We start from the raw sequence: 21107 nt of genomic DNA, 5'->3' as shown, positions 1-21107 counted from the left end.
TCATATATATTGACACAAGTTTGCATACAATGTTGCCACACTGTATATAATCAGAGCTTTGATACTAAGCAGTAGGATGTTGCTGCCTTTTGTGTGAATGCAGTATCACCAAAGATATAGTTTACCATATTTATCAAGCATTGTCAGTCCGTTTCAGCAGATTGTAATCTGTCTCTAGTGGTTACCTGTCTGGGTCCACAATTAGTTTAGCTTACTAATCATTCGCAGTATAATGTTGAGAATTCTAGCTGTAAAGAGCACACCCGACTGCGACCTGCGTCTCAGTCGCACGCCGACGTCATCACCCGACGCGCGTTTCATTCTAGGACTGAACTTCGGGGGCGGGTCTCTGCTCTCATCTGCTATTTAAGCACCCAGGCTGCTAGGGTCACGTATTTGCTTTGAGCAGCTGTTGACTACAGCTGCAGTCAGCGTGTGCCATTTCAAGCCGCGCCTCCAAAGCTTAGGCTGTGGCCAGGCAGGGAGCGAGCATACGCAGTGACGTCACACTCCCTGCTCGGCCGGGAGATTTGTGGCCAGCTAGGTGCGCGCACTGGGGGGGGGGGGGGGCGATTTGAGGGGCGCGGCCATGACATCACTGAGCTGGTTCGCCCTCATTGGGCAAACTGCTCACGTGACGCGCTTGCGGACAACAAATTCAAATTTGCTTGCTCTGCAAGCAGCTAAGCGTAAATTTACTCTTGCCCTTCAATGCCACCGGTGCGGCGTCGCTGGGCAGCGATGCAGGCTCCGGGTCCCTGGGGTCTTGCACCAACTTCACCGCCCTCATAGCGGAAAAGGCCTAACATTTTGCGCATATCTTTTGCACAGCTTTAGAAGCTGCCTGGACAGGTTATGTAAAATGCTTATTCATTACCTTTTGCTTAAATAGAGAAACCAAATGTTCAGATTCTTTAATCTTTCAAAAATGCAGCACGCCAACTGTATTGCCTTGTATTCCTTGTATGTTAAAGGGGTAACTCTCTGAAAACATGTAAATATACAGCACTGATTCTGAGTCTTACAGTCATTTCTTATCGGCTTCTTTGAATAACAGGCGCGGTAATAAGAGTGTAAATATTTGGTGCTGGTAAGGTTGACTTGGCAGTGATTGCACCAGTGGATGGCAGCAAATCTCACTCCATGCAATTAATCTGTCTATTAAATCTCATCGTGATACAGAGCGAATTTGTCCACCATTGTTTCTAATATATACACTATCAAATCTATCTATAGATACAGTATATACACACTATCGTATCTATCTATAGATACAGTATATACACACTATCGTATCTATCTATAGATACAGTATATACACACTATCGTATCTATAGATACAGTACACACACACACACACACACACACACACACACACACACACACTAATGGTCTGAAGAAATGAAAATACAGCACACAAATGAGTGTTGAAGTAAGTATATTATAATCCAAGACTGAGTAATGTATGATACACTATTATTTTTCAATATGTGCACATGTTGAGTGGTTTTCTTTTCCTTTTAATGAGTGCTTCTGACCCTTATGTGTTCTATACAGGGGGGCAGAGCCGGGCCTGGTGGCTGAGGGGGTCCCGGCCAGCGTTAGAAGTTGGCTGGGCCCAACTTCTGCGTCCAGCTGCCGGGTCTCTGGTTGCCGCCACTGGGTACCTGCCCCCGGCTCTCCCAGCTGCTGCCTGCTTCTTCCCACGCCGTCCGCTCGCTCTCCCGCTGGTGCGCGCTCTAAGCTAGGTGCACCCGAAACGTCAGGCCTAGCTTCCGGCACGCACTGACGGGAGAGAGCAGGCGGCGTGGGAAGAAGCAGGCAGCATCTGGGGAGAGCCGGGACCCGGCGGCGACAACCAGAAGTGGTAATTGTATTTAGGGTGGGGGGGGGGGAGGTGGTTATAATTGTACTGGTGGGGTGGTGGTAATTGTATAGGGGGGGGCAAAACTCTAATCCTGGGCAGCAGAAAATCTGTTGGAAGCAGTTTGTGTGTTTGTGTGTGTGTGTGTGCATGCACACATAGACGCACACACTTAAAATGGACAAAAAGCAAAAGGTAACACACTGTGCTCATTTGCCCAGAATCCCTTGCTCCAGTGGAAGCACTGTATGCTAAGAGATGATGGAGAAAAGCCGGGTTACCGACCTGTCTTGAGACATGTGAAGGTGCTCACAAGTGATATTTGTATTTGCTGTACTATACATGTTGTGTGTGTATATATATAATATAATATATATATCCCATACTTACACACATGAAATTTACTGTAATTTTTCACAATGCCAACCTGGGCCGTTGTAAAATTTCCAGGTTTACAATCTGTGTGAAAGAAACATATTTATATGTTAAATTATATGTTCCTATAACATAATTTAGTACACCATGAGAGTTGTGCACTGTTTTTTGTTTCTTGCTATCAGTTCCACAAGATGTTGAGCCATCTTTCTTCCCAGGCAGCAGACTCTCTTGTTGTATTACACAAGTTATCAAGTGTATCATCTATTTAATTTTATATATATATATATATATATATATATATATATATATATATATATATATATATATATATATATATATATATATATCCGGAAGAAGAGATCAGTGTATCTCGAAAGCTCGCACAAATAAAAGCATTTTGTTAGCCACAGAACGGTATCATCTATTTATTTTTTGATTATTTATATATATATATATAATTAGACACTACATAAGATATATTGTTATCACTCACAGTTTATGGGTTAATCACATCTTCATTTGATAAGTGTTTTTTTTTTATAAATTAGATATACTCATTTTATGTAAATATTAACATATTTTTCACAATTTGTTGCGTGGAACTGTTCACTTTTGATTTAGTTACAATCTGCGTCAAATGTTAAAAAAAATGATTAAACAAGCTTCTTACATTTTACATTGTGGCCAACAGAAGACAAGTAACAACAATGCAGACGTTGCTTTGATGTACTCCGCCTATAAAAGGGGATGTGTATTGGGCAGAACTATTTTAGCTGTAAGGCAAACTGGGGAGAATCCTAAGGATTATCATTCGTAATCTCATCTGCATTAGATAAACACAAGCGGATTGGTCACAGTGTGGTCCGATCACCGCTTCTCTGCGCTAACAAGTATTTCCCATAACCTACGGTTACAAAAATATCCCAGCCGAAGATATGAATTCTTTTTTTTTTCTCCTTGACAATATGTGCAGCTGAGACACTTTAATGAATTACCTGCTTGTTTTCTCTGGCATTTTAACCTTTACATCAGCGTGAGACCTGGCAAGCACTATGTTCTGCAAATGCAATCCCCTCCAGCAGTGAAAGAGTTATATAGGGGGAAAGATTGAGTCTGAGTGAACTTGACAACCTCATTAATCTTCCAAAGCGTCTGCTTGGTGACTGATCTGACATCATTAATATCGCACAGCTGCTCACCTGAATTCTGATGAACAGGACTCTGCCTGCTCCCTGCACCAGCAAATGAAAACCTGCCCTGAAAAAGTCATTTATTCTATACCAGGCAGGGCCCCTGGGATAAAATGTTGGATGGAAAAGTTATGCCATTTAAAGGAGCAATATTCTACACAAGTGTTTTTAAATAAATCAGTTCTGTAGTATTCGATAATACTATCTTATTTTATTTTTTATTTTAAAATTCAACGCCATTTTTGCAGTTTTAAAATACTGAGCAACACTTTCCTGTTTTGTGATCATCTGTTGCCACTATTCCCAGCAGTTTGATCTGCAAACTGTAAAAATAGATAATGTTACCTTTGTAATGTAAGAATGCATTGTAGCTGCTGTGTTACACTGACTGAAGGATTGATTGAAACTGATAGGCGGCCATTTAGTGAACCCTGGGAAGCATGATCTCTGCTGATCGATCACGGGAGAACCAATCAATTAGCAGTTTAGGTAATAAAAGTAATCAAAGGCTGAATATACTAAAACACTTTTTTAAAGCTGCTGGGATTGCCTCTTTAAAGCAAAACAGATTGTCACTTTGTATCCATTGTAGCTGCTAATTTAATTCCATCTTCTGTGTCTTTCTGTCACTTTTTATTCCTGTGATGCCAAGAAAAACAGGGTTAAAGGGATGGATTAAAATGGCAACCTGTGAACCAACAGAAGCCAAAGAGAGGAAAAGAAAAATAACTCCTTGAGCAGGAGGTTTTATTTTAAAAAAGGGCCATGGTCTCACGGAACAAGGCTGCTTCAAAAAACCATACATAAAGTTAGTGCATAAAAGGGATTGTCGTTCTAGTGAAATCAAACTCGAACAGTAGAAAGAAGACTAAAAACAAAAAAAAAAAACGATGCCGGTCAGGACCGCTAATACATCTATGGAAATGGACCAAATGGAAATGGTACAAGCGGGTAGTAGGATCTCCCAAATACTCCCAAAGTACAAAGAGAAATAACACCTACAGCACTCCGTGCAAAAAACTGGCACCCACCCAAATGATGTTCCAAAAAGTGCTCCAAGTCTTCCTGGTGAATATACACCAATAAATCTTGAGATATTCAGATTAATGCATGAAAACTGTGACCCGCACTCCCGATGGAACCCAATATCTGAGAAAAATGGGGAAGTAGGGGACACACACACACAGGAAACGCTAGCACTGATTCAAAGCCAGTGCAAACAAAGTGTCAACCTGAGCAGCTTATAACAGCTAATAGAAAACAGTGGCCATATATAAGGGGGGATACAAATCAGGCACAGTCGTCCTTCTGGCCTGTTCCTACCCATGGGTGGTACTTCCCTTTAATCAGGGCCTCTGGTTTGTCTATGAGGCCCCAAAATCCGTTTTGCGGTGTAAAATCCACAAACTGTTTTGTTCCGTTTTAATCTGCTCGGATTCATAAAAAAATCGCCTTTGGGTACAATCCGTTGATGGATCTGTAGAATCCAATCCGGGGATTCAGCGATCCGCTGGTGGATGTTTAAAAATTCGCAGATCAGATTGCGGAATCCGCGGAGTGTAGTGGCAATAATAATTTAAAAAATCCGCAAAACGCGAATCGCCCGTTTTTGAGATTGATCCACGGACCAAAGGATCTGGCCGACCTGCTGCAGATCCAACCCTGCCCCCAAAATTCGCCCATCTGTATTGAGCACTCCTGCTGAGGAGCATTAAATACACATTATTTTTTTAAACCCTTTAAATCGCCACATTTCCCTTAAATGAACCTTTCACCGACTCGGGACAGGTATAATATCCACACTACTGCACAATTGATTCAAAATAGCCTCACATTTAACAAAGAAACATTTTTACTTTGAAAACAAAAAACAAGGCATATCTTGGGTAAATACCCCCTGAATGTGCCAACTAGCACTGTGCCCACTGGCAAGATATTGAACCCATCAAACTAGTTGGCTTTGGAATTCCTCTTCACAGCTGTCTCATGTATATACAGGAAGATTTCGCTGCATTTCTTTCAGGTATTCCAACTAACTTATCTCTCGGTAACGATTTTCCTGTAAAGATAAATAAAGACATCTGACCGACAGGGTTTTTCCTTCTCCCTTGCAAGTAAGATGAATAATTTAGTAGAGGTGTGAATTATGCAAATGTATGTACATTTTCAATGACACACAATGTATAACTCAGCATCGGAACTATACGGTTAACGGCTTCTGAATGCAAGCAGCCCTAAATCTTTATCCTATCCCATTTATCCTTTCAGAAATGGATGTGCTGTGTTAGAGTAACAATGTGTTTGGTTAAAAAGGGACAAAGCAACGTCTACCCTGCAAAGCTCACACTCAGATTACACACACTATGCACATGCTTTCCACCTGCTTCCAAACTACAACTAAACAGATTGCATGTCTCCATACAGTGTGTACAAATGTGTTTATGGAGCATATTGCTTTTAGCTTTCTGCCTCCTTCGCCCACTCATCTCAAAATGTTACAGTGCTTCATTAATCAGACTAATTCTTTTAACCAGTGTGGAGCGAGAGTGTCCAGAAACACACACACACACACACACACACACACACACACACACACACACACACACACACACACACACACACACACACACACACCAGCAAGGGAGTGTGTGTATCAGGGAGACAATGTCACCCAAGCTTTTTCACAGCCACTGAACTGTTCAAGACATTGACTTGGAAGAAAAAAGCAATCAAAATCCCTGGTGACTACTTCAGTCACCTACGATTTGCAGGTGACCTTGTTACCTGTAGGAACACCTACCCGATGAAAGGTCACGTGGGCCTGAAACATTGTTTTTCTGGGATGTTTTGCCCGATTGCTTCTGCGTAAGCAGAAAGCAGGGATATTCTGAAAACCTGACCTGTTGGTGGCCCTTGAGGACTGGAGTTAGCCACCCTTGATTTCGCCCCATCACTGCCAGCCAGACCTGCTCTGTGTATTAAAGTACACTTCAATCCTTGACGGGTGTCAATCAGCATTATGTTGTTTTAATGATAAATAACATAACTTGCCACCGCTGCAATTCCCTCATAAAATGAATTTATTGGGACAGCAAACATACTTTTTCTTTCTTTAATACAGCAGCTGCATGGAGCCATACTTACACGTACAATGTCAACTACATGATACAAGTCACTAGGAATCCGATAAGCATCGTTCAGGAATTACAATGGAGGGGAGAGTAAGGCCTCAGTGGCACAGCCATTGGGTCTCATCAGAACAATAAACAAGTAACATCGGCGTTGTCCTGCAACAGAGTTCTTCTGCAGCTAAGATTAGCAAATGGGGATCCAGTAAGTGAACAAAATAGCACCCAATTCAAATAAATACGCAAAGGTAACCTTTCTACATAGAATTAACACAGCTGGCAAAATTACCTATATACATTCGTTTTGGGAATGTCAATCTGTTGAATTCTCTTTGATACAGGACTACTGCTTTGTTATAAATTGCGTATTGCTGATTACATTGGCAAAGTAACAATACGAATAACTTTGTATTCCAGTTCCAACGCGCCCTGTGATGATACTTTAGAAGCATTCATGCAGCCACCTCTGATAAGGAATCTTAGCAGCATGTGCAGCATTCTGGTCTAAAAATGCAGCATGTAAAGGTCCAGAGAGAGGTACACAGACGCAAGGTGATTTTCCCGTGATCGTAGACATTGCTTGTAGGCAAGGCAGCTTAACCAGTACACTAGGTCTGCAGCTCATAATACTGAATGTAGAGGGTCACATACAGGAAGTGGTACATGTTGCATGCACACCTTGAACAGCTGGCTCTAGAACGTTTTCCTACGCAGTGTAAATGTTTGGTTATATGTGATACGGGGGCTTTCAATGATCCTGTATAGTTTCAGATTAATGCAGAGGATTACTTGTCTTTTTTTAAATAGCCTTCAGATTTACTTTTTCTTTACAGCAAATAAAAATATCACTTGTGAGCACATTCACATCTCAGACAGGTCTGCAACCCTGCCCTTCCACATTATCTCTTGGCATACAATGCTTCCACTGCAGCTAGGAATTCTGGGTAATGACATGCAAATGAGCACAGTGTCGCCTTTTGCTTCATGTCCATATTAACATGGACCCCTAAAAGCTTATACCTGTTGTATTCCACAGCTTTTCAGCACTGCCTGGGTTAAAAAAGTGCAGAACCAGAAAACCTACTCAGACAGCTGTTTTGGTGGAGGGGTTTAATAACTTTTTTTACCCACCATAAATGTCATTATCACATTATCCACCGTCAAATCCTTTCCTAGGAATACTGATGTCAATTAATTTTGCAGGGCCTCTTAAATATGTCAACTTTCTTCATAATAGCAAAAACCGTATGGTACTGTATATAAGCCCACGCCATTGCAGTGTTCTCACCTAACGAAGGTGTGATTGTTTAATTAACCTCTGACAAAAGCAGTATGGATATGTTTTACTACAGACTTTAAGGTTGTGCTTTAAGGACAGTCTTTAAATTTGAAAAACTATTAAACATTTACAAATGGTAGACAGGGTGTGAGATGATCAGACCTCGTACCATATGACAAACCCAATATGAGCTGCTATGTCTGAGAAACATTCAGGCTAGAAAATAGGGACCTGCCATTTTTAGGCCAGCGATTTGTGCTTCAACCACACTGTCTGAATGATCAGGAAGTGTAGTGTAAGTTTTAGGTTGGCCATAGCATCTTCATGTTATACAGTAGGCACATTGCAAGTCAGACCATTTGGATACTGAGATCTACGTTCAGAATATCCCTTTGTATAGGAACAAGGATTCCATCCGCTGAATTAAAATCCTCTTGTGACTTGGTACCAGGGTTGCATGGGCTGTCTGTCCACAATGTCTGGTCAAATTTGGGCAAATCTACTGCGGAGTTTCATGCTGGTAATCCAAACCGAAGCTCTGTGACCTGCTTGGGGGAATCCCTGTCAAGAAGGCAAGAGAGGCCCGGACTTTGGCTTTTGTGTGGCACACGAATCGGGCAAAATAAAACGTACAATTTAGGGTTATTGTATTTGCAGCAGCAGCAGCAGCAGCAGCAGCTAAAAGGTCAAACGGCAACAGCAACAACTTCTATACACGGAAAAGAGAAATCACACACAACAAAACAAAGTATAAACCTGACAGTAACATTTCAAGCTATCTAGAGCAATCCATAAGTTAGAGGAGCTAAACAACAAAGCAGCTATGCACATTGCAATGAATGAGCTTTATTCCACGCAGGAGTATGGCATGAACGCTGCATATGTTTAGATCCTTTCTTGATATCAGTGTTTTGCATGTATATTTTCTCTGGTTTCTGATTGCCAAATGATTAAAGATTTGCTTGCTGCTTATGAGAGCCAATGTGATCATCGTCGGGGGGGGGGGAAATGCTGTTTCCTTCGCCATGGCCTCTTTTAAGGCTGTAAAGATGCTCTTGAGGTGCAGAACTCAGGGATCGGCAGACCAGTGTGCAGTGTTACCTATAATAGAAGATATGAATACTCAGCTTTATTTACAGTAGAGTTCATAACAGTATAAATAACATGAATAAACAGCTATGTATGTGCCAGTCAATTAGTCCCTTTGATTGTGTGATGTTTGTCTTTCTTCAATGGAACTTATTAAAGGGGCAAGCCAAGCTGTGCTTTTTTTTTTTTTAATACAGGTTTAAAACGGGGGGTCTCCGGAGCTGAACCCAATCAATTTCAGCTCTGGGGACACCCTGCTTCCAGAGATACATACCCCCGAAAGGGGTACCGGTATCTCCTGCAGTTTTCTGCAGTTTAAAGCCATGTCACATGGGCCAATAGGAAACCGCACCAGATGACGTCACGGCTTCCTATTGGCCCGGGAACTTTGAAAAGCAGCCTCCCTGGAGTGGCTACCAGCACCCATTACGGAGGTCTGTATCTCTGGAAGCAGGGGGTCCCCCGAGCTGAAATGAATGGGGTCCAGTTCCAGAGATCCCCCTACTTCAATCTGTGTTAAAAAAAAATTATAAAAAATTGCTTGAACTAACTCTTTAAGAAGGGCTCTCCAAATCTACAATTGCACAGCCCGACATGTTTAGAGACTAAAATAAATAAACAACCAAGTAATGAAATGATGTTTTATCAATTTGAGATTTTCCATGGCTATCAAACTGGTTTAGCTTGAAATGGTTTATACTAAAACCAGAGGAGGGAAATGGCACGCCAGGTAATATCACCGTGTGCAATGTTACCTAAATGAATGAATGAGTGCTTGAAGTAATGTGTGAGTTTCTGTATATACAACATCTCTGAAGAACGTCCACGCAAGTATAAGTGCTTGATCAGAACTTGTAATACCATTTATTAGACCACAGTGATGGTTCTATATATATACTGGATACATTGTAACTGTTCACACGCTTTCACTCGCTAATCTTTTTCCAGGGATATACAAAGAATGCTCATATGAATCCAAAAGGGTCATAGCCTGCAAGAAATCTACACTTATCCTGGACCAATATGGATAAAAGAGCTCTATACTGTGTTGGTTTATTAATATACTGTACTATGCAAAAACTGTATTTGGAACATTCAAGCCTGAGGAAAGGGCCCCAGGCCCTGAAAGGCCAGCGCTGCTATGATGGACGATACCACGCTATGTTAAGCTTTTTTCATATAGCAATTAGGTGTCATTCTAACGTGTTTTTTTTAATATTATATTTTGTATTAATTGATTCTTAAGACAGTGGCAGATTTACCATTGTGCTCGGGCCCAAGGCGGCAACATTTTGGGGGCGTCAAAAATGTCCGCCCCCACATGCTTTTGCCGCGCTATCGGACCTTATGGGAAGGCATTTCCTTATGGCGGCCGCCTCCTTTTTGCCGCCCCCCCTGCTCCTTTGGAATCCCAGGGTCAAATGAAGCCGCGCAACGTCACCAACGTGGCATCTCGTTGCCATGGCGTCATGCGATTCTCATGGCAACGTGCCGCCATGCAACATCACGTTGGTGACATCCGCGGCGTCATTTGACGCTGGGATTCCAAAGGAGCAGGGGGGGCGGCTGCAAGGAGGCGGCCGCCACAGGCAAGTGCCTGGGGGAGGGATTTTGAAATCCGCCGCGGTTCTTAGATTAAAATAATTTATTTTGCATAAATGTAATTGTTCATCCATTTTTGAGTGCCGGTCCCTTACCCTTCTTATTAATGCACTATGTCAATCTGGTAACAAAGAAAAGAAGTGATTTGCACAATAAACGCAAAGTTCTGCCATTAAAGTCACTGTGTATTCCATCGTGATCCAATAAGCCTACTGAGATTAGACCCAATGCTTTCAGTACCTGCACATTCCTATTCAGGCTCACAGCAGGAAAGAACAGTCCTTCCATGTTCTCAAAAGCAACTGGGCCCTGCTGCTCTTCATTGATGGAAAAGGTCAAGGTCCTTCTGGTGAAGTCTAAGAGGACCCCCACAGTGGCACCTTTTGTGATCCCCCCTTCAGTCCTGTTAAAAAAAAAAAGATATTTTCCATCAATTAACCCAGGGGCGCTAAACTCTGGCCCTCAAGCCCCCCCCCCCCCAACAGGTCAGGTTCAGGATATCCCAGCTTCAGCATAAGTGGCTCAATCAGAGGCTCAGTCTTTGACTTAGCCTCTGATTGAGCCACCTGTGCTGAAGCAGGGACTGATTGAGCCACCTGTTTTGAAACCTGCCGTGTGGGGGGCGGCTGGAGTTGAGCCCCCTGAATTGACCTATAGCCCAAATATTATTATAAATACATGTTAACAGTATAATTACATGCACTCATGTTTTTGTAAGACAATTTAAGGCAGTCCTATTAAAGGCGTTTGGGTGTTCAGAACAGTGGCTGGGAAGATAATATACTGGTGTGCATTCCACAAGCACAGACATGCAGGAGGCAGCTAGGCCCTATTCAGCATGTTAGGATACCAACCTTTATTTACAAAGGATTGAAGCAGGGGGTCTCCAGAGCTGAACCCCATTAACTTCCACTCTGTGGACCCCCCTGTTTCCCGAGTTACTTACTTCCGTAGGTGGCGCCGGTATCTTGGTGCAGTTTAAAGCCCCCAGTCACACGGGCCAATAGGAAGCCGAACTGGATGATGTCACTACTTCCTATTGGCCAGCAGGAACATTGAAAAGCGGCCATTACTTGAACCAAGGTAGCAGAGCCAAGCGGCTTCCGGCACCCCCTTACGGAGTTAAGTATCTCCGGAAGTAGGGGGTCCCCGGAGCTGAAATGAATGGGGTTCAGTTCCGGAGACCCCCTGCTTCAAACCTATGTTAAAATAAACAAAAACTGAAGGAAAAAAAACCCAGCCGCTTTAATGTCTGTGTCCAACGTAATGAAGGGTTTTGAAGTTCCTTAGATATATTTACGTTAGCTTTGACCTGGTAAATGGATACATATTACAGTACAGTATTAACATATGTATATTAAGTAACGTGTCCCTATTCTGGCTATTGCTCTGTATAATAACTGAAGCTAGCTGAGCAAAATTGGGGCAATGTAGTTCAGCACAGTAACACGTTCCAAATAACTTTGAGTGCGAGTGATGTCTCAACCTCAACCAAAAGGGAAGGGCGCCGACCCAGGGAGGAACCTGATTGACGTTATTTGGAGTCAGGAAGGAATTTATTTGCCCCTTATGAGATATCGTTGTATGCAATTTCCCTGGGGTTTTTTGCTTGTCGTCCTCTCGATCAATATACTGTATATACAAATATAGGATAAAGTATCTGTCGTCTAAATTTAGCATATGTTGAACTTAATGGTCGTATGTCTTTTTTCAACCTCATCTACTATAACTATATAACTACAGTATGTAACTATATAACTACAGTATGTAACCTCAGAAGACAAACAAAGGTAGGTAAACCTGTGAGTACCTGTTTGTATGAGAGTTGTTGTGCATGAACCAGCTGCGATTGTTGTCCACATACATTGCCCAGGCTTTGTCATCTTTCCCCAGCATCACATCTTTCATCACCTCGATACGGGCCACCCCAAAGGCTGGATCAGGGTGATTATCGTACCGATCGATCGTCAGCTCCCAGTAATGGATACCTTTGGAGAAGCCAGTTTTCCCCAGCACCACTCTGTCGTCGTAACTGTTACAAGTGACGGTCAGGTTGTCGTTGGAGAAGATGATGTCGGAGTGTGCAGAACCAGGATCAAAAGAGAACCAGGCAACTGCGGACACATTCAGGAAACAAAACAACACAGAGAGTCTTTAGTTTTCAATTAAAAGCCCCTCTGCTGCCAGAGTACCCTCTATTCCAAGGGCGGCCAACTCCAGTTCTCCACGGCCACCAACTGGTCAGGTTTTCAGGATATCCCTGATTCAGCACAGGTGGCTTAATCAGATTGAGCCACCTGTGCTGAAGCAGGGATATCCCTAATGCCTGGCCTGCTGGTGACCCAGGAGTTGGCCACCCCTGTGTCTATTCCATTCTTCGCATTCCCTTCTGCAGGCAAAGAGGTTGCAGATATGCACTGGTTGGATGGGTACACACAGCACTGTGGCAGACGGCATGGCCCCATTCCTGTAAATCAGGGATAATCAGTGCTAATGTCCAACAGATTCTTGTGTGACATTTTCTGCCCAATTATGGACCAGTTTTCTTGTTATTCCTCTGCTCACGGTGCTGGTAAGTGGTGGCGAGAAGCACAAACAAGACGACGGCAGCAGCAGCAAAACACATGCACACAATCTGAGCCAGCCAAAAAAAGCAAGCAAGATGCTGTGAACCTGTACACTTCTTGCTTGGGAAGATTTCTCCCCCACTCACCGCGATGGAGCATCTTTCTAAACGTAATAATATATTAAATAGGGACCTATACTCCAGAGAATCCGAGTTTAGTCAGAGTGATGGCTGTGGCGTTGTTTCTAGTAGGGTATCCACTTTAATGGTCCAGAAATTCTTCTGGTGCCAGAATGTGCTTATGCCATAGCAGTACTTAGGTAACATGGCCCTTAGTCTCTAGGAGCAGAACTCCCCCCACCCCCCCATTAAAATGAATGCAGAGAACATTTTAATTATGCAGCAAATTTGCATCAAATTCGTACATAGTTGCAGCTCAATCACTCCTGGGAGATTGATAATTAACCCATTTTTAACTCAAACTACAGAGTCAACTGTGTATTAATTGCTGGAGAGACCAGTTTCACCAAGTGGCTAACAAGCACAGATGGTTCTGCAGACGGTGTGGATGGGAGCTGTTTAATGTTGGGTAGCTAATACTTTCAAGAAGCGTTTCACCATATTTTTTTTCTATCAAGTTCCCAATTGAGACATCGTAAAGGGTAATGCATTAGTTGCCATCAACATGCTAGAAAATAAAATACACGGGTTTAGACATTTGAATTGAAATATCTCACATGCATAAAAGACGCAAAGATCTTCCGTACCTGCCACCAGTTTTTTAATGTCAACTGTTGGAAATCCGATGAAAAGCGTGCAGAAAATAAACAGGACATTGGTACGGCTGAGAACTTTTCCTATTTTCTAACGGATTAATTATCTCAAAGTGAATTAAGTTTCCTTTCAAACAACACACTTTATTAACTCCATGCGCTGAATTTTAATGAGACACATGTCCGAATGCACCTCCAGTAAGGAAATCTGATTATACAGTATTCTCTTCTAAATTAATTCTCTTTGCTTAAGTTACCCTGTCAATCAACTAACAAGAATACGTCTAAATAAGAATCAAAGGCTTGGAATGAAAATTGGTGTAAATTGAGGAGAAAATTACTTGCAGAAATAACAATAACAAACAAGAAGCTAAATTCACATTACATGACCAATTAAGTGTAATCAATATATTTGTTCAATAGTCTATTCACACTAACATTTTAGTTGACAATTCCATAAATATGAACACCAATCACTGTATATATTTTTGTTGTTGGTTGTACTGCAGCACATACAGCTACAGATTTAGCCAGGCACTTAGATTGCAAGCTCCCTGGGGCAGGAATGTCCTATCCTATTGTCTGATCTTATTTGCACTTACTGTACTATAATTCCCTGTACTGTACAGTATTGTCTCCCTATTAAAGGGCCAATTACAGCTGTGGGCGCTATGTAAATAAAGATATCCCCTACCAATTCTCTAATTAGTATAAAGGTATTATACACCTCATTGTCAGTCTACACATCACCCTCCGCTGCAGAGCAGGTGAGTGCCTATGGCTGACAGAAAGAAGAGATGTGTGTAAGTATTAATATCTCACACTAGGGTATTTGTACACCCACAATTCACCTTTATAATAAGAGAACTCTGATACTGGCTTTGGCCAGCTTTTAATTGCACTAAATCACAAATAAGCGTATGCTTCATTTATTTAACCCCTTCAGGGCACTTTCACATCTCACAAAGTTTAGTCCATAGGACAATAAGAAATTACATATATTCAGTGTGGGTACCGGCTAAACGGAGGTTCCCTTGACAAAGTTGGCGGCTTGTATCATGTTTTGATCAAATGACACCTTCGTCACGCAGACTTAGGGTGAGGTCCCAGTGCGTTCTGTTGCACACGCGCCTGGCGTGGGGGGGCAGCGCGTGCACAGCGCTGCACCGCGATCTGCAGTCCTGGGAGAGAGGGAGCGTTTGCGACGGGAGGGGGCGTGGAGGTGGGTTTGCAGGGGCGTGGCCATGACCTCACGCGGCTGGTTCGCCCTCATTGGCTGAACAGCCGGCGGGGGCGTGGCCACGCCTCCGTCGCAAACTCTGAGTTTAAATTCCCCTGTCTGACTGAAAACCTGTTGCGCACCGCTGGGGAAAGGTGCGCGACAGGGTACTACCTGGGACCGGACTGACTGGGGTTGAACGCACAGCGCACGCCGAGGCGCTGTAGAAGGGACTGGAGCTGCTCCCTTAGGTTCTAGATATAAACAGGTCACTAGTATATTTTAGCCCAATTGGTAGGAGTGCAATTATTTTCCATATATGTCAGGCCAATCCTTTTACCAGCAGCATACTCCGTAAAGGGAGGACTGCGGTAATATGTAAAGTCTTCCATAAATAAAGATATACATACTGTGCCGGAGCAGCGGGAAGAAAAGCTAAATGCAGCGCTCCAGGGATAATACAAGTTGCGGTTGCCTGTGGGGGGGGGGGGGGAGGGGACGGGTCTGCTCTTCCGAACACAACGCCCCATGCAGGGATTTCCCGCTGAAGGGTGATGCCTGGATCAGGATTTCCCCGGCAGCATGCACAGTTGGTCTGGTTACATGGGTAACTTCTCTTTTTAGATGCATTAGTTAAAGTGCTAGCAAAGCCCATATGCACTACACATATGGCAATCCTTTTGTTGCTAGAGGGAATGGTAACACATTACAATTGCAGTTGCTGCAGAGAGCGCCAAAGTGTGGTCCCATAATGCAATGCTCAGACCCATAGCACAACCATGCCCCAATACAGCATGGCCGCGAATATCGAACACTAGGTTCTAAAATGAGATATATTCACCAAAAATCAACGCGCATGATTAAAGTTTGGAAGCATAACAGTTGATTTTTTTGTGATATTCCAAACTGAGGACCTCCAGGTCGTTGTGGTGGGTGACCCAACTCAAAATTGCCACCAGCAAAAAAACAGCTGCAATGTCCTTTGATGCGCTATTGCTTGCGATACATATACACTCTACTTGGTGTGTCATCAGTAATCTCCACGTTTCACTTACACACATGGTGGACGTTTTGTATGTGGCTGCTAAGCCAGCATCATTGTGCAATGCAAGATCCGCGGCTTCCTTCACAAACAACATTTCAAACCCTGTTGTGTTTAAGGATAAGTTGGTAGATTAATGACAAATAGAAACTGCTAGGCCGGAGGTGGGCAACTCCAGTCCTCAAGGGTCACCAACAGGTCAGGTTTTCAGGCTATCCCTGCTTCAGCACAAGTGGCTCAATTAGTCCCTGCTTCAGCAGTCTTTGACTGAGCCACTGATTGAGCAACCTGTGCTAAAGCAGGGATATCCTGAAAACCTGACCTGTTGGTGACCCTTGAGGACTGGAGTTGCCCACCTCTGTCCTAGGTCTTAATCTACTGATGAATCAAAACAGGGTTTCTCCTTATGAATCTTTGGAGCTGATAGTTTACACTTTTGTGATCTTTTATTGCAATGAGCCACACAATGTCACGGCTACCAGTGATCGCTCCTGTGAATTGCTGAAACGTAGATTTATCTCCAGGAAAGCTGTGCTGTAGTAATTACAGAAATTCCCAGGGTAGTATTTGCTGGCACAAGACGAATAGCATTGCATTACAGGGCTGCGTACTAGTAATCAATATCATTAGATGTGCTCAACAAAAAAGGCCTTTTCTGTGCAACAAAACCCATAGATCAAAGAGCATCCTTGTATGAACTGTTCTACACCAGAGCGTGAATCTCATGACTCATTTCAAGCTGCAATCGTCGAATCTAAATGCAGCAGTAAATGAAAGAAATGGTGATGGGAGTGCACAGTGTTTTATATATATAAAGAGACCTGGCAATTGTAGGAATTGTGTTGAAAAACAGGACAGAGCTCTTTGGATGTCATGTTTAAAGGTTAAAAGGACAGCAATGGGGGGCGGTTGATGAAATGAAATTGGGTTGAAAAAAATAAAATAATAGTGACAGTTTTTATTCTCTAGTAATCCAGTCCTCAATGGCCACCAACAGGTCAGGTTTTTTTTTCCAAAAATTTCTATTAGGCAAATACTTATTTCACATTGTACATGTCATGTATGTTAATACAGCCTAATACAAGTTTTCTCCATTTTTTGGTTAAAGAAACCAGAAAGAGAGAGGAAAGCTCATCGCCCCCCTGACCCTCCTGGGGTTGTGAGGGGGGCGCGAGTATGGAAACAGAGAGTAAGAGTATGGAAGGGGGGAGAAGGGAAGGTGGGGAGGGGGGGGGGGATACCTGTTGCTTATCGCGTCCTCAGAATATTTCTATTGGAGTTTCTAGACTCGTTCTGTTTACTTTTCGTTTTTGGGTTAGGGACGTGCGGGTGCCATGTGGGTTAACCACGGGTCCCATGTTTTATTAAAGGAGTCCGTGGATCTTTTCAAAAAGGCCGATAGTTTCTCCATATTCATTACCTCTTGTATCCTATTTTTTATCGTTTGTTTTGAGGGGGGAGACACTTTCTTCCAGGCGGCCGCCACTGCACATCTAGCCGCTGTTAGGATGAAGGAGATTAATTTACTTGTTGGTCGGTCCACATTTTCTAGGGGCCTGGCCAACAGGTAGGTCAGCGGGTCAACAGGGATTTTGAGGCCGGTGACCTCTTCTATTAATTTTTGAGTGGTTCCCCAGTATTTTTGAATTTCCGGACATGTCCACCAAATGTGTGCCATGTCCCCCTTTTGACCGCAACCTCTCCAGCATAGATCGGACGCCTGGGGGTAGATTTGATTTATTCTAACTGGGGTAAGATACCAGCGGAACAGTATTTTATATATATTTTCTTTGATTGTGGTACATATGGAAGTTCCTGAGGCATTCTCCCAAATTCTTTCCCAGTCCTCTCGGTCTATAACTATTCCCAATTCTGCTGCCCAATGCAACATATAGTCATGTGTGGGGGCTTCTATAGCCCTTTCCAATTCTGCGTAAATTTGTGTTATAAGACCTTTCTGGTGGCCTGTTTCTCGACAGAGCCGCTCAAAAACTGTGAGAGGGGGAAATTTCAACGTTGGGGATAAGGTTCGAATAAAGTGCCGAATTTGTAGATACTTGAACACGTCCAACCTTGCTATTTCATATTTGGTTTGTAGATTTTGATAGCTCAGGAATTCTCCAATACTCAAGAGGTCAGCGATCGCTCTAATATTTTTTGCTTTGAATTGGTCCAATTGTCTGGGCTCACAACCAGGAGGGAATTTCGGATTTTTGTGAATTGGTATGAGTTGGGATTGGGGCGAAGTGAGCTTAAATTTATATTTGCATCTCGTCCAGGTCTCCCATGTGTGTCTCATTGGGCCTAATTTAAGTTTACTATTCTGCATGTCTTCCCTGCTCAGGGACCAAAGGCAAGCTGGTAGTGAAGGCATTCCGGCGTAGTATGATTCTATATCTAGCCAACAGTATTGGTTTGGGTTGGCATTCCAGACTACCACCTGTCGCAATTGTGCGGCTAGGTAGTATTTTGTGATGTCTGGGACACCAAGTCCTCCTCTACCCCTTGATGCCAGGAGAACTGTCCTAGCGGTTCTGGGTTTCTTACCCTGCCAAATGAAGTGGAAGATTAGTTTTTGTATGTTCTTTAATTCTGAGCCAGGGATGTGGACCGGGAGCGTCTGGAAATAATATAATAATCTGGGGAGTATGTTCATTTTAACCGAGATCATTCTCCCGATCCATGATATTTGATATCCTCCCCATTTCGCTAAGTCTTGTTTAATTTTCCGGAACAGGGTCGGGTAATTTTGTTGATATAGGGATTGGTAGTTCCTCGCTATCTTTACTCCCAGATATTTGATACTCGAGGAGCTCCAATGGTAATTAAAGTTTAATTTGAGGAGTTTCACCTCTGGCTCTGGCAAGCTTAAATTTAGTGCTTCTGACTTATCGTTATTGATTTTATAGCCTGATATATCTCCAAAATCTCGGAGTTCTTTTTGGAGGTTAGGTAGGGATGTTTGGGGTTGCGTCAGGGTTAAAATGACATCATCTGCGAATAGTGATATTTTGTGCTGCCTGTGTCCAATTTCTATTCCTTTGATGTCTCTATTGGTTCTTATTGTCGCTGCTAGGGGTTCTATGGTTAGTGCAAAGAGAAGAGGAGATAGGGGGCATCCCTGTCGAGTTCCATTAGTAATCTCAAATCTCTGGTTACTGCCCCCTGGTAGTTTTACTGTTGCAGATGGATTTTGATATAATCTACGGACTCCTTCTAGATATGCGTCTTTGAAGCCGAATTTGCGCATAACATGGTCCATGAATAGCCAGTCTATTCTATCGAACGCCTTCTCTGCGTCCAAGCTAAGGAGTAGTGCTTTGGTCCCTGTGAGATGGACATGTTCAATAATGTCAATTATCTTTCGGGTATTGTCCGAGGCCTGTCTGCCTGCTACGAATCCCACTTGATCTTTATCTATTAATCTTGGTAAAATGGGGTTCAATCTATTTGCGAGTATTTTGCTATATAGTTTGAGATCACAATTAAGCAGGGAGATTGGACGGTAGCTTCCACATTGCATCGGGTCCCTGCCTTCTTCATGTATTATGGCCAGGGTGGCCAGGGACATTGACGTAGGGATTTGATTTCCTTCCATAAAATCGTTAAATATTCTTAGGAGATGCGTGGATAATACTGGCAAGAATCTCTTATAGTAGACATTAGTGAAGCCATCTGGGCCAGGAGACTTAGTGATTTTTAATGATTTGACCGCCTCTTCCAGTTCCTCTTTTGAAATCTCAGCATTGAGGACTGTGTTTTCCTCCTCCGTTAGTGTGGGGAGCTGACACTTATCTAAGTATTGTGCTATTAATTCGGATGCTACTGATTCGGGGCGGCCATTTTTGGATCTTAAGTTATAAAGTTCGGTGTAAAATTTTGTGAATTCGGCTGCTATTTTATTGTCACTATGTTGTATCTCACCAGACCTACTCTTGATCGCCGTGATTTGGGACCGTTTATGCACCCCTCTTAATTTAGTCGCTAGAAGTCTGTCTGCCTTGTTCCCTTTATCATAATATTGTTGGTTGGTCCATTTGAGGGCTTTCTCAACATCCTCCAGCTGGATTTGTCTAAGTTTTGCTCTAGCTGTTGTCAATGTTTTATATATTTTTTTTGAGGGGTTAGCTTTATGAGTTTGTTCTATTATTTTGATATCATCCGTGAGCTCCTTTATTAGTTTTTGGTGGGCTTTTTTCCTGTGGGATGCGATGGAGATGATTTTCCCTCTAATGGTTGCCTTATGGGCTTCCCACAGGGTTGCTGGTGAGGAGACAGATCCTGAGTTAAAAAAAAAGTAGTCTCGAATGGCAGCTCTGATCTCTCTTTCTATCTCAGGATGGTTGAGTAGTGAGTCATTTAGCCTCCATGAGTAATTTATTGTCTTTTCGAAGGGTGTTGTCAAGGTTATGGTAATCGGGGCATGATCAGACCATGTGATCGGTCCTATGTCGGAGTCAGTTGTTGCCGCCACCACATTTTTTGTGGCCAGAAAGTGGTCTATTTGAGAGTAGGTCTGGTGAGGTGCTGAGTAGAAAGTATAGTCTCTCTGGCCCTGGTGTTGGGTTCTCCAGATGTCCACCAGTGAAAACTCGCTCAAGATTCCCCTAAACCTTTTCCCTGTGATTTGGGAGGGGGTTGTACGGGGGGGACCCATTGTGGTCGATCTGTCCTCGGTAGGGTTGAGGACCATGTTTAGGTCCCCTCCCACTATCATCGATGACAGATATCCCGGGTCTATGCCCTCGAGTACTTTCTTTAGGAATTCGGTTTGGTTCTCGTTTGGGGCATACACATTGATAAGAGAGATCGCTGAGCCCGCTAAGGAGCCATATACCACTAGGAATCTACCTTCTGGGTCCGCAGTTGTTTTGATATGATTGAATGGGGTGCCCTGTCTGATCAGGACAGCTACACCCCTTTTTTTGCTAGTAAATGATGCGAAAAAACACATTGGGAACACTTTTTTGAATAAAT

General features: G+C 43.1%; 1 protein-coding gene across 13 annotated transcripts in view; it reads right to left on the bottom strand.

The window, feature by feature from the left end:
- Positions 1-6065: 6065 nt before the first annotated feature.
- Positions 6066-21107, bottom strand: part of TRIM9 (tripartite motif containing 9) — a 124889-nt gene continuing 109847 nt past the window's right edge. For 2 of the 13 annotated variants that reach the window (XM_075613811.1, XM_075613819.1), the window contains exons 10-13: positions 13864-13887; positions 12341-12644; positions 10771-10933; positions 6068-8940 (exon numbers count right to left, since the gene is read on the bottom strand). In XM_075613811.1, coding sequence (XP_075469926.1) covers positions 8875-8940; positions 10771-10933; positions 12341-12644; positions 13864-13887 — 557 coding nt within the window. In that variant the 3' untranslated portion in view covers positions 6068-8874. Of the gene's footprint in view, positions 8941-10770; positions 10934-12340; positions 12645-13863; positions 13888-21107 lie in introns of all 13 variants that reach the window. The other 11 variants (XM_075613815.1, XM_075613814.1, XM_075613820.1 and 8 more) reach the window with 9 other exon arrangements.

Source organism: Ascaphus truei, chromosome 9, assembly GCF_040206685.1.
Source record: "Ascaphus truei isolate aAscTru1 chromosome 9, aAscTru1.hap1, whole genome shotgun sequence".
Taxonomy (NCBI): Eukaryota; Metazoa; Chordata; class Amphibia; order Anura; family Ascaphidae; genus Ascaphus; species Ascaphus truei.
The sequence above is the reverse complement of the archived record's forward strand: the minus strand, read 5'-3'. Positions and strand labels throughout refer to the sequence as shown.